Raw genomic sequence first — 15,169 nt, forward strand, 5'->3', positions numbered from 1 at the left:
CTATAAATGTGGTAATTTTCATTGACGTACGATTATTCAGACAGAAGTAACAGCAATAAACTTAAAAATGGCAAAAACGTAAATTTTCACGACTATATACATGGAAAAAGTGCCAAAAATGTAAATCACTCGGATAAAGATAAAACTCTCAAAATATATGTATTTTGGGCCAAAAATAATGAAAATCCATGTTAAATTATTGTAAAAGGGATAGTTTTTAAGATATATAGCGTACGCACAAGCCTAATATTTTTTTAAAAACATACTTTTCATTGCACAACTCAAAAACAAAAGGGTGTATAAAATAATTATATTACCATCCGATTCAGAGTAAAATTCTATATAATTCATGTCATTTTAATTGGCCTACAATTATTTGACTGGGAATGGCCGCAAAAAACTTGAAAATGATAAAAAATCATAAATATTCACGATTAATATTTATGTGGAAACTGTATCAAAATCTCTCAAACTATATGCATTTTAGAGTGAAAGAAACGAAAATTCCTGTTAATTTTAGCTAAAATTTATTCTTCTTATGTTATCTGATATGACAAATCCGTTACTTTTTGAAAATATACTTTTTAATTTTATTACTGAAAAACTAAATTTTCTATAAAAAATATTATATAGGTTTGGGCAAAAGTTCCGCTACTATTATGTGATCTTTAGCTCAGTTTTGCTTTAACCGTTGTGTTGTGTAGGTGTCCAAATTTTATTATGGATAAATATACGCTACGAGAACGATCAGAAATAATGACAATATTTATTGAAAATATTCGTTCAACTATTGCCACTCAGCGGAAATTGCTTCAGTGGTAGCGGGACTTTTGCTCCATGTTGTACTAAGATTCTATTCAATATAAATATATACCCGGTTTGGTGGCGCAATGGTAAAGGCGATAGGACGGTCCTCCTACTGTTGCGATCGCCGCGAGTTCGAATCCTGCTGGGGCATGGTCGTAAATTTATGTGTGTGACTTTTTAAAAATTGTGATTGTTCTAGGCAAGAGTGTAAAATCCGACAAGGAAAATGATCCCAGTCACGCCAGTAACCAGGCTGTGTAAGACCGGAAGTCTTCTGGGGTGATTTCTAAAGCTGGTCACTCGCTAGTCGGTAGGCTTAATGCTGAGGACCGTATTTCGGAGCCCACGTTAAATTTAGGTCCAGTCCAGATAAACCTATTGTTGGTAAAAGAAGACTTAGAAGAATAAGAAGGTTAAAATATATATAAAAAATATATAAAAATATAATAATAATTATTTAACTTATATATACAAACAGTTAGTGGTTTGCCTGTTTTGTGTTTAAATGTGAAATAGAAAAATATTTATTACAGTATAGCAAGAAGTGAACAACCAAAGATTGTGTAAAATATGATTATACATATTACATTTTATATGATTTTATGGATTAATAGGTAGTTTTGCTCTAGGCCATATTTTAGTTATTGAAAATATCTTCTATTAATTAGAATAAAATGGCTTCTACAACTGTTTTAGTGATATGTATGAAATATATCATAAAAATAATAATTTCTTCTTATTGTTGAATTTTTTCCAACAATCTGCTTTATATCATTATCTTATCATTTTGTATCCAATTATATCAGTAATTATGGACTTCCATTTCTACTCTCACAATGTTTGTTAAATATAGACTGAAAAAATAATTATATTTGTTTAAATGAAACCGCGAGATTAGACCCTATCAAAAAAGTTGACACCCTGTAGAAATCGATGATTGGGGGTGCGATTTCACTTTGGGAGCTGTCAATTTGTTAGCACAGGGGCAATATGATTGACACAGACTTGGTATAATTATTTTCGGACTCAACCATGTCGTTATGAAATTTTATGAAAAAAAAAACAAGATTTTCCGGATTAAAGGGAAGCCAGATTCCCCGTGGGTTCGGAAATTTTTGATAAACCGGGAAATATTTCAAGGATGCCGAAAGAGTTCTTTTCTTTTGCAATAATCGGTAATTTGTCTGGTTCAGAATTAATCCCAGGTCAATATTTTACTATTATTGTGTTATAGACATCTTGATCAAACATCTGTGACATAGTTTGGCCCCTAAACCTTCTCTATTGTAGCGTTAAGAAACCGGAGAAGATATTCTTTATTTTTAAGAACAGAAAACACAAAATCGAAACAATATTTAATAGATAGCACTATTCCCAGCATTTCCTAGAACCAAGATCGAGCTGAAGGAACAAACAATATGACAAACCAGTAGAAGAATAAGTTTCCAAACCAAAAAAGAAAAACACACTAAAATATTAAAAACAGCTTTAAAAGTAACAATTATACCGCAAAGATCAAAAATAATTATTCAGGAAGTAATGAAGACCGAAAAACATCTTCAAAACTTTAACACAACCAACAAAACGCTTATTATGATTCACTTACAGCCCTAAGAGAAAGAGGACCAACCAACCAACCATGAAGACCATACTTCAGAAATTATGAACGACATAAACTCAATGAATTACTATTGCTAGTAGGGATGTTGGCCATCGAAAATAATAACGATATTTCGATGTATCGATATTTTTTTAATTCGATAACGAAACGTTAGCCTAAAAAACATATTTAAAATTAGGTACCTATATTAGTTTCAGAAAATAGTACAGATATATGTATATATATATATATATATACATATATATATATATATATATATATATATATATATATATATATATATATATATATATAAAAGAAAAACACACTAAAATATTAAAAACAGCTTTAAAAGTAACAATTATACCGCAAAGATCAAAAATAATTATTCAGGAAATAATGAAGATCGAAAAACATCTTCAAAACCTTAACACAACAAACAAAACGCTTATTATGATTCATTACAGCCCTAAGAGAAAAAGGACCAACCAACCAACCAAGAAGACCATACTTCAGAAATTATGCACTACATAAACTCAATCAAATACTATAGCTAGTAGGGATGTTGGCCATCGAAAATAATAACGATATTTCGATGTATCGATATTTTTCTTAATTCGATAGCGAAACATTAGCGATAACAACAACGATAACAACATTATATCTTATATATATATATATATATATATATATATATATATATATATATATATATATATATATATAAGAAAAACACACATTAAAATATTAAAAACAGCTTTAAAAGTAACAATTATACCGCAAAGATCAAAAATAATTATTCAGGAAGTAATGAAGATCGAAAAACATCTTCAAAACTTTAACACAACCAACAAAACGCTTATTATGATTCACTTACAGCCCTAAGAGAAAGAGGACCAACCAACCAACCATGAAGACCATACTTCAGAAATTATGAACGACATAAACTCAATCAAATACTATAGCTAGTAGGGATGTTGGCCATCGAAAATAATAACGATATTTCGATGTATCGATATTTTTCTTAATTCGATAGCGAAACATTAGCGATAATAACAACGATAACAACATTATTTCTTATATATATATATATATATATATATATATATATATATATATATATATATATATATATATATATATATATATATATATATATATATATATATATATATAAGAAAAACACACATTAAAATATTAAAAACAGCTTTAAAAGTAACAATTATACCGCAAAGATCAAAAATAATTATTCAGGAAGTAATGAAGATCGAAAAACATCTTCAAAACCTTAACGCAACCAACAAAACGCTTATTATGATTCACTTACAGCCTTAAGAGAAAGAGGACCAACCAACCAACCATGAAGACCATACTTCAGAAATTAAGCACGACATAAACTCAATCAAATACTATTGCTAGACTATTGCTAGTAGGGATGTTGGCCATCGAAAAAAATAACGATATTACGATGTATCGATATTTTTCTTAATTCGATAGCGAAACATTAGCGATAACAACAACGATAACAACATTATATCTTATATATATATATATATATATATATATATATATATATATATATATATATATATATAAGAAAAACACACTAAAATATTAAAAACAGCTTTAAAAGTAACAATTAAACCGCAAAGATCAAAAATAATTATTCAGGAAATAATGAAGATCGAAAAACATCTTCAAAACCTTAACACAACCAACAAAACGCTTATTATGATTCACTTACAGCCCTAAGAGAAAGAGGACCAACCAACCAACCATGAAGACCATACTTCAGAAATTATGAACGACATAAACTCAATGAATTACTATTGCTAGTAGGGATGTTGGCCATCGAAAATAATAACCATATTTCGATGTATCGATATTTTTCTTAATTCGATAGCGAAACATTAGCGATAACAACAACGATAACAACATTATTTCTTATATATATATATATATATATATATATATAAGAAAAACACACATTAAAATATTAAAAACAGCTTTAAAAGTAACAATTATACCGCAAAGATGAAAAATAATTATTCAGGAAGTAATGAAGATCGAAAAACATCTTCAAAACCTTAACGCAACCAACAAAACGCTTATTATGATTCACTTACAGCCTTAAGAGAAAGAGGACCAACCAACCAACCATGAAGACCATACTTCAGAAATTAAGCACGACATAAACTCAATCAAATACTATTGCTAGACTATTGCTAGTAGGGATGTTGGCCATCGAAAAAAATAACGATATTACGATGTATCGATATTTTTTTAATTCGATAGCGAAACATTAGCCTAAAAACATATTTAAAATTTTTTCAGAAAATATCGATATATAGATGTTTTTTCTGCATCCCTAATAGTACAGAAAATAGTACAGAAATATATATATATACATATATATATATATATATATATATATATATATATATATATATATATATATATATATATATATATATATATATATATATATATATATATATATATATATATAAGAAAAACACACTAAAATATTAAAAACAGCTTTAAAAGTAACAATTATACCGCAAAGATCAAAAATAATTATTCAGGAAATAATGAAGATCGAAAAACATCTTCAAAACCTAAACACAACAAACAAAACGCTTATTATGATTCATTACAGCCCTAAGAGAAAGAGGACCAATCAACCAAGAAGACCATACTTCAGAAATTAAGCACGACATCAACTCAATCAAATACTATTGCTAGTAGGGATGTTGGCCATCGAAAAAAATAACGATATTTCGATGTATCGATATTTTTTTAATTCGATAGCGAAACGTTAGCCTAAAAAACATATTTAAAATTAGGTACCTATATTTTTTTCAGAAAATATCGATGTATAGATGTTTTTTCTGCATCCCTAATAGTACAGAAAATAGTACAGAAATATATATATATATATATATATATATATATATATATATATATATATATATATATTTCTTATATATATATATATATATATATATATATATATATATATATATATATATATATATATATATAAGAAAAACACACTAAAATATTAAAAACAGCTTTAAAAGTAACAATTATACCGCAAAGATCAAAAATAATTATTCAGGAAGTAATGAAGATCGAAAAACATCCTCAAAACCTTAACACAACAAACAAAACGCTTATTATGATTCATTACAGCCCTAAGAGAAAAAGGACCAACCAACCAGCCAAGAAGACCATACTTCAGAAATTATGCACGACATCAACTCAATCAATTACTATTGCTAGTAGGGATGTTGGCCATCGAAAATAATAACGATATTTCGATGTATCGATATTTTTTTAATTCGATAGCGAAACGTTAGCCTAAAAAACATATTTAAAATTAGGTACCTATATTTTTTTCAGAAAATATCGATGTATAGATGTTTTTTCTGCATCCCTAATAGTACAGAAAATAGTACAGAAATATATATATATATATATATATATATATATATATATATATATATGTATATATATATATATATATATATATATATATATATATATATATGTATATATATATATATATATATATATATATATATATATATATATATATATGTATATATATATATAACAGAAAAACACACTAAAATATTAAAAACAGCTTTAAAAGTAACAATTATACCGCAAAGATCAAAAATAATTATTCAGGAAGTAATGAAGATCGAAAAACATCTTCAAAATCTTAACACAACCAACAAAACGCTTATTATGATTCACTTACAGCCCTAAGAGAAAAAGGACCAACCAACCAACCAAGAAGACCATACTTCAGAAATTATGCACGACATCAACTCAATCAATTACTATTGCTAGTAGGGATGTTGGCCATCGAAAAAAATAACGATAACATTAGCCTAAAAAACATATTTAAAATTAGATACCTATATTTTTTTCAGAAAATATCGATATATAGATGTTTTTTCTGCATCCCTAATACTACAGAAAATAGTACAGAAATATATATATATATATATATATATATATATATATATATATATATATACATATATATATATATATATATATATACATATATATATATATATATATATATATATATATATATATATATATATATGTATATATATATACATATATATATATATATATATATATATATATATATATATATATATATATATATATATATATATATATATGTATGTATATAAAAGAAAAACACACTAAAATATTAAAAACAGCTTTAAAAGTAACAATTATACCGCAAAGATCAAAAATAATTATTCAGGAAGTAATAATGATCGAAAAACATCTTCAAAACCTTAACTCAACAAACAAAACGCTTATTATGATTCACTTACAGCCCCAAGAGAAAGAGGACCAACCAACCAACCAAGAAGACCATACTTCAGAAATTATGCACGACATAAACTCAATCAAATACTATTGCTAGTAGGGATGTTGGCCATCGAAAATAATAACGATATTTTGATGTATCGATATTTTTTTAAATTCGATATGCTTAAAAAAATATCGATATATCGGGGGAAAAATATATATATATATATTTTTTTTGCAATAAGTATTAAAAATATTGATATTTCATAAAAGAATATATCGATATTTTTATGAAAAATGAAAATAGAGAAATTTTAGCCTAAAAACATATTTAAAATTAGGTACCTATATTTTTTTCAGAAAATATCGATATATAGATGTTTTTTCTGCATCCCTAATAGTACAGAAAATAGTACAGAAATATATATATATATATATATATATATATATATAAGAAAAACACACTAAAATATTAAAAACAGCTTTAAAAGTAATAATTATACAACCCTAAGAGAAAGAGGACCAACCAACCAACCAAGAAGACTATACTTCAGAAATTATGCACGACATAAACTCAATTAAATACTATTGGTAGTAGGGGTGTTGGCCACCGAAAAAAATAATGATATTTCGATGTATCGATATTTTTTTTAATTCGATATGTTTAAAAAAATATCGATATATCGGAGGAAAAATATATATATATATATTTTTTTTTGCAATAAGTATAAAAAATATTGATATTTCATAAAATAATATATCGATATTTTTATGAAAAATAAAAATAGAGAAATTTTAGCCTAAAAACATATTTAATATTAGGTATTTTTTTCAGAAAATATCGATTTATAGATATTTTTTCTGCATCCCTAATAGTACAGAAAAGCAGAAGCAGCCAAGAAAACAAGCAAATATATATATATATATATACTAGCTGACCCGACAGACTTCGTCCTGTCAAAAAGATTTGTAATGTGGCAGTTTTTGTGCCTACGTATTTTAAAAAATTCTCCTGAACAGAACCATCACCCTGGTGATAGGGCGTTGTGAATAAAAAATAATTAAATAAAACATATATAAGGATTGAAAAGTAAGTAATCGCTTTATTGTTAATCATGTGAATCATAATTATTATTATTATTATCATTATATTGCTTTGTGGTATACGATGTTTTTTGTTTGATTACCTGGCGCATAGATAAACAAATCTGATGGTTTTCCAACACGGGAACAGGCAACATACAATTGACCATGTGAGAAACATGGGTTTTCTAGATTAATACCACAAACACTTAATGATTGCCCCTGGGACTTGTTTATAGTCATAGCAAAAGCAAGCCGTCAACATGTCTATAGGAAATTTACCATTACCAATGTCAATGAGTTGTTTAGAGAATATGTTTCCAGATTGGTCATTTTGCAACTCGACACGCATATTCTTGCTTAAATGAAGTACTTTAACATGTTTCCACAAATTGGAGGACTTTAGACATGCATTGAGTTCATCAGCTGGCGTTGATCGTGGAATCACTGGCAATGTTTGACGAAAATCTCCTGCTAATAAAATCATTGCACCACCAAATCGGTTATTATTGCTACGTAGATCTTTTAAGGTTCTGTCTAAAGCCTCCAAAGATTTTTTATGTGCCATCGTGCATTCATCCCAAACAATCAATTTACATTGCTGCAAAACCTTTGCCATTGCAGAGTTCTTCGAAACGTTGCAGGTTGGAGTTTCATTGCTTTGCATATTTAATGGCAATTTTAGTGCTGAATGGGCTGTTCGACCACCTTCAAGCAAAGTTGCTGCGATTCCCGACGAAGCGAGTGCAAGTGCAATTTTATTTTGTGAGCGAATTGTTGCTAATATTAATGAAATAAAAAAAGTTTTTCCTGTACCACCAGGTGCATCTAAGAAATAAATCCCTCCAGTTTCATCATTTGTTACTTTCATAAGAGTTTCAAATACATACTTCTGTTGTTCATTTAACAGTGGAAGATTTGTTTGAATTTATTCTTTCAAAGCGTTGAGATCATACAGTCTTTCTCGATGCAACTCTTGGTTAAAAGCGTCATGCATTGGACGATTGGGCGCGGTCAGGCCTAATTGAATTAATAGTTTGTTTGACATTATCAAGCACATGTCCTCAATTGAAATCAATGCTTCATTGTAAATTTCTTCACTGATTTGTATATTTGGATTTCCCATTCTATTCCGTATTTGATACAAAATATCATCACACATATAATATTTGTACTTCATCCACAAATCAATTGGGTTTGATGGGAAGCATGTAGATATGATTATAGAAAACAATGTTCGTATTTGATGAGTGTGTGATGATATTACAGCATCATTGAGAGTTTGATCCCAATGAGCGTCATTTTCAAGCAATTGCAAACGTTGACAGGCTTCTCTGTAGGATCCACACAATTCACCATCAACAGTTCGTAACTGTTGGAATGATGTTGGGCCACGTACATTGACTAATAGCAGTCGTAAATAAAAACATTCATCATTGCTTGGATGTACTGAATAAATCCGGCCAATCGCATCGGTGGAATATACATCTGTATATCCTGGAACTGGTTTTCCTTGTTTCCGTCGTATAAATCTCCTTGAGGATTGATTCCAGGTATAATATTTTGGCATTTCAGAATATAGCAATGTTTGTGCGAAATCATCGTTTTGGCATGTCTCAAAAGAACTGGTTAATGTAGTAGATGGTGGCTGAGCAGCTCTTTGTACTGCGTTCTGTGCTGTAAAATACACTCTTTGTCCATTTTCTAAATGCACAGCTAAGTGAACAACAGAAGGGTGTCTCTCATGAATAGGAAAAGAAAATATTCGCCAAACTGCTTCATTACTACTGACATAGCGGCCCATTTGGTATTGGGTAACTTCATCATTAGAATTCTCTGCACCAATTCCAATCACAGCCATATCACTCCCTTTGGTTACATATTTGCAAATGTATTTAATCGATTTCACTGAATGGCAAGATTCAACGTTGATGTGTGCTTTGAATGTCTTTGATAAAATGGGTGAATATGGAACAATCCAACGATTATCTATTTCAATATCTTGTTAATTTAATTTGACAATTGTTGATTTTCCATTGTCTGCTGTCGATCTGCGACGATACAATGGATAACCGTCATTACCAGTAATTGTTTCCGATATTAATGTCCGTGGATATCGTTTTGAACATTTACCATCCATCATACACGGTGAATTTTGATTAAGAGTTCCACAGGGACCATGTATCATGTTTTTGATAACTACCTCATGCAATCCAGGATCTACTTGTACATTAGGGATTTCAGCTGATATCACTGCATCAACTTCATTTGGCCTTATCTTTTCAACCAACCAAACCAAAATGTGTGCATGTGGCAATCCTCGTTTCTGCCACTGCACAGAATACATCCAGCAGCGTGTCTCACCAAACACATTATGTTTTACGATGAAATTCATTAAAGATTTCAACTTTTGTCTAAAGACTCTGGCTGTAATATCATGACGATCAATGGATGATTTCCCAGGTAATAACTCCTGCTTAATTTGTATCCATTGCGGATTGCATGTAAATGTGATGAACAAATCTGCTGTACCATAATGACGAACATACGACATGGCATCTTGAGCATATTCGTGCATATGCCGAGGGCTTCCGATGTATGTTGCTGGAAGAATAGTCATCCGACCGACATTCTGTGCATTTCCATCAGTATTAATCGCATCTCGAAGGTGAATATACTCTTCAGATCGGAGTTTGGTTTGATTCAACCTGATGAATGTTAATCTCTCCGTTTCAATTTTAACATACATGTCATCAACATATTTGTGATATAATCGCCGACATTTCAATATGTGATTATCTGCATTTTCCCGAATCATTAGGCGGTATGAATAATAGTTCATTGAACTGACTTTTTTGTTGGTTTCAGAACCTGTAAACAGATTTTGTTTTAATAACATTCAAATATAAAATTAAAATACATAATATAGTGACTGAGATATTATCGCCATAGCTAAACTAATATTTTAGTTACCTGTAATGGGATTTATCATTTTTATTGATAAATCGTAGCCATCTTCACCTTGCCAAAATATAATGGGATATTGCAGTGCATCATATGAGCGGTGTGTTTCCTTTATAGGTTGTAATTGAAAATTCCGACGATGTAAAAAATATCACGGGATTCCAAGTTTTCTCCAACTACAACGATAGCAACTTCATCAATAGTTGGTGCATTAAAACGTCATGTATGTTGACCTGCAGGTGTTTTATCAGCTCTGATTACAATTTTGTGATTATCGGATGGCATCAGATCCAGGGCAGTTTTAAACAATATAATCAATTGATTGTGTTGATGAAATAAAGTTTGTAATTGTTCTACAATAGACCTTTTTACTAAATTGTTATGTGCACAACGCAGATCAATTTCTTGTGGTGAATTGCCCATAAAATAAATTTGCAGGAATTTGTTGTCGCTATCTGACACTGGTAACAGTGAACCTGCTCTGTGATATATTTGCCCTTGTATCTGTAAATAAAAAAAATATTATGGTGTGGTATAAATTAATGGATTGTCAATGATCAAACTTAAATAATATTTGATCTTAAAAAGTATATATTTAGTTTTAACTAATATCTATCAAATATAAAATATAATAAAAGTGTCACTGAAACTGAATCACCATATAATATGATGACTAAGTGATATATTTCGTAATTATTAAGAAATTGAAGATTAGTAACACATCTTAACTTTGGTGACAGAAAATTTTGTTCGCTAAAATAATTATGAGTAACTGCTATAATACATACCTTGAAAGTTGGCATAAAATTTTCCCGAACTGCATTTGTTGCCCCAAATGAAGTCATTTGAAAGCAATTGTTATATTGTTGAATATGTGTCAAAAAGTGTATAGAATCTGTTCCTATTCCTGAAACCAATGAGTACAATGGTTCTGGTGGTGGATCCAATTGTATCAATTTCACTTTACCATTTGCGCAACACAATCCATTGGCTTCGTTTTTGTATTTTAATGCCTTACAGTGTGAGCAAACCAAGTTCATAGAACCAATAACAACACATTGGTAGTTACTGTAGTCAATTGACACATCGTAACTGAAAGCAGCTGGATTCAAACTTGCGCGATTATTAGTTGAATGTCGCGCTCGCGCTTCACGCGTTTGTGATATCCGAATTCTTTCACGTTCATTTCCGTCGTCACGTTCTTGTGCAGTACGATTAGATCGGTAATTAGCTTGGTTTATAGCATTTCTGGTTCTTCTACCTAAATTGCTTCGTCTTATAGGAGGCATATCAAATATAAATTATTTTTTCACTAATCACGAACTAAACAAACACTAACTAACTAAACACTCTGCACAAAACACGATATACGAATTTGTTTCGTGTATCACTTGACAATTCATCTGTCATCTGTCAAAAGTCATCTGTAACAGACAACTTTTTTTTTAAATTTGATATGACTTGAACTCAAATCCTTTTAAGCCGTACGAATTGTTTTATTTATTTAAAATTTGAATTAAATTTTAAACAAATAAAAAATTTTAAATAAATAAAACAATTCGTACGGATTAAAAGGATTTGAGTTCAAGTCATATCAAATTTAAAAAAAAAAAGTTGTCTGTTACAGATGACTTTTGACAGATGACAGATGAATTGTCAACTGATACACGAAACAAATTCAAACAAAAAGGGCTATTTTTAGGGTTTTTCCAGCAATAATTCTAATTTTTCTCGCCGTAAAAACCATCCCTGAACTTCAACGAACATTTTAAAAAAAGATTTGGCCAAATTGGTCCAGGCGTTGTTGAGTTATGCGCTTAGGAACATATTTTGCGATTCATTTTTATATATAAGATATATATATATATATATATATATATATATATATATATATATATATATATATATATTATTACGATTAAAATAATTCAATTGAATTAAACATAGAATATTTTGCAACCTGTATATTGGTAATTTAAAGTGATATTATTTCTATTTACCTAGAGCAATTTTACGTCGAAATGGAAGCACTAACAGAGAATACTACACAATACAAGAGCTGTGTGATAATACAAATCTATAGCGGTTTTTATCTTGTTTCCAGGTTTAACATGGAACTGAGTTTCCTTTATCTCCGGACATGAGTACTTTTATCTTCTCGCGGAATGTATATATGCAAGATTTCCAAATATGTTACGACTACGTTTATGGCTCGGCTGATATTATTAAAGGACCTCAGATTTCTGTTTGCGAGCGATATTAGTTAGGTACATGGTTATAAATTCTTTCAAGATATAAAACAGAAAAAAAAAAGTCAGGACACATTTTCAACACCTTCTAATCTCTTTAAAATAACGTACAAGATTAGAAGCTATGTAGTTCAACTTTTTTTTTGTAATCCTTTAGGGTTTTATGCTGAAGATAAGAATATTTGATTCTGCCTTAATATACCAGGTCTGTTCAAAAAATATAGAATATTTTTTGGAATAATTTATATAATAGTTTAGGTTATATAAGAAATATGACTGGGTGAATGGAAGTAAAACGAAATGAAATAGTGGTGTTTACATTATGTGACCGTTATATATTGACGATATTAAATATTAAGGGAATACAAATAAATGAAAGGTATGTGTGCTGGGCGTACCTGTTGACGAGGCTTGGGCAGTCGATGATGGCACGTCTAAACCAAACGATGGTTGGTTACTGAATGATAGAAAGTACCCTTCCATAACATCCCAGATAAACATCTCGGAGTTGCCAGATAATCGTTATCATTTCATAGTTGGCGCTACTAGCACCCCGTCCGTGTTCACCTCTGGGATTATATTTCTGGGTATTTTGTAGACAGTTATTCCACGATATAAAATTCCACATGCCTCAAGGTCGCTACAGTAGAATAGTAAGTAAGTAAGTGCACAACACAGTACACAGTTGAAAATAAAGAAATTAAATCTAGAAATAGATCAACAATAAATACATGGTAAGAAAATAAAGACAATATTAAGCAATGACTAAGCAATAATATAACTTAGAATTGTTATAGGTAAATTGGAATAATCCGTGAATACAAGAGAGAGAAACAAGAGAGAAAGTATAGATTACCTCAGAATAAAAAGTGTAAAATACTGAGAGGTAATAACCATCTTAATCACGCTAGTAACCTGGCTGGGTAAGACCGGATATACTCTGGTCTAGTCTCAGTCAGTTGACACTTTTAACTGATTGAGCAATATGTCCAGTTAACATAGAACATAGTCCATAAAAATTAAGTTAAAAATTAACATGTAAAATAATTAATAACACAAGAAACTTAGTTTAAAATGTGCATAAATGACGTATTATTGATGTTACAAATATTTAGCTAAATCAGTCAGTAATATTTCGTGATTTTAGGAGAAATTCATACAATATTATAGGTAATATTTTAACTGTCTATATACTGTAGAGTCAACAAATTATCGCCCTTATTGACATATTAACATCAATAAAAAGTTAATGGAACATAACACGAACAGGAACCTTTTGGAGTAGATGAAGAGAAAATATCGAAAATATCCGAATGAATTTTATATAACTCTGTAATATATTTAGCCAATATTCATGGAAATAATAGTTGAGCATCAATGGACCTTATACTAATTATAATGACCAGGATAACACTGTGTGACATATTTTTTCTGTTCTATAACATTAAATAAAATTGCTTTTTTGTTATACTGAAGACAATAACTTAAACAGATTTTTTGTAATACGTACCATATTAAAGTTATGATACATTAAGTTACTATAAATAAATAAAGACAGTATGAAGATTTGTATCATTTTATTTATTCATATTATTAATTTCAGTATCACGTTAGACAAAAAGCAAAACACATTAGATCTAAAATAAAACAACTATACTGGTTAGTCGGAAGATACCCTCAATTTGATCTAAATTCAAAGAGGTTGATCTATAATACAATGATAAAACCAATTTGGACCTATGGGGTTGCACTAAAAATTCAAATCAACTATTTATTAGTTCTTCGATTGATTAACAATGCTTATCGCTATGTAGCCGGCGACGAACTGCATGATGACCTGGAAATCAAATGGCTTTGCGAAGTTATCCAAGATTTCGCCTTGAAACACGAAAGATGATTACTAAATCATACTAACGCGAAAGCAATACAACTGCTGGACAGCGCACAGGATGTCAGGAGATTGAAGCGAACAAAACCATACGAACTTATATAAAGTGTATACATTTAGTGTAAACTATAGCTATAAATTAATATTTAGTAAATAATTATAATTTTATAATTGAGGAATACATATTGATATATTTTTCGCACTCGTCTTGCTTGTTAATTAATCCAAGTA

At 29.5% G+C, this 15,169-nt stretch overlaps 3 protein-coding genes across 4 annotated transcripts in view; all 3 read right to left on the reverse strand.

Annotated features, from left to right (window-relative positions):
• LOC143196900 (neuronal growth regulator 1) overlaps positions 1–15,169 on the reverse strand; it is a 367,357-nt gene that overhangs the window by 269,236 nt on the left and 82,952 nt on the right. The window contains exon 1 of one of the 2 annotated variants that reach the window (XM_076404840.1): positions 12,802–12,865. The exons of the other annotated variant lie outside the window; for it this stretch is intronic. The gene's annotated coding sequence lies outside the window, so the exon portion shown is untranslated. Of the gene's footprint in view, positions 1–12,801; positions 12,866–15,169 lie in introns of those variants that run through there. 2 annotated transcript variants of the gene reach the window in all.
• On the reverse strand, positions 6,252–10,987 carry LOC143197509 (uncharacterized). The gene is made up of 3 exons (XM_076406045.1): positions 10,811–10,987; positions 10,129–10,708; positions 6,252–6,309 (listed from the first exon to the last, which is right to left on the reverse strand). Exons 1-3 carry the CDS (start codon positions 10,827–10,829, stop codon positions 6,252–6,254), a joined length of 657 nt encoding a protein of 218 aa, XP_076262160.1. The 5' UTR covers positions 10,830–10,987.
• Positions 11,021–12,241, reverse strand: LOC143197510 (uncharacterized). Its single transcript, XM_076406046.1, has 3 exons — positions 11,769–12,241; positions 11,590–11,708; positions 11,021–11,305 (listed from the first exon to the last, which is right to left on the reverse strand). The coding sequence occupies exons 1-3, from the start codon at positions 12,088–12,090 to the stop codon at positions 11,021–11,023; spliced, it is 726 nt and encodes a 241-aa protein (XP_076262161.1). The 5' UTR covers positions 12,091–12,241.

Source organism: Rhynchophorus ferrugineus, unplaced genomic scaffold, assembly GCF_030347505.1.
Source record: "Rhynchophorus ferrugineus isolate W39M unplaced genomic scaffold, kcgeb_rfMv2 rfM5, whole genome shotgun sequence".
Classification (NCBI taxonomy): Eukaryota; Metazoa; Arthropoda; class Insecta; order Coleoptera; family Curculionidae; genus Rhynchophorus; species Rhynchophorus ferrugineus.

What these genes read in the sequence shown, in the direction of transcription:
- LOC143197509 (XM_076406045.1), bottom strand. An exon ending in CATGCACACATTTTGGTTTG is followed by an intron (nt 6,310 to 10,128) that starts GTTGGTTGAAAA and finishes TATGTTTTTTAG; the next exon opens with GCTAATGTTATCGTTATTTT.
- LOC143197510 (XM_076406046.1), bottom strand. Translation starts at nt 12,090, where the DNA reads ATGCCTCCTATAAGACGAAGCAATTTAGGTAGAAGAACCAGAAATGCT. An exon ending in TGGATTGTGTTGCGCAAATG is followed by an intron (nt 11,709 to 11,768) that starts GTAAAGTGAAAT and finishes CATTGGTTTCAG; the next exon opens with GAATAGGAACAGATTCTATA. An exon ending in ATTTTATGCCAACTTTCAAG is followed by an intron (nt 11,306 to 11,589) that starts GTATGTATTATA and finishes TTTTATTTACAG; the next exon opens with ATACAAGGGCAAATATATCA.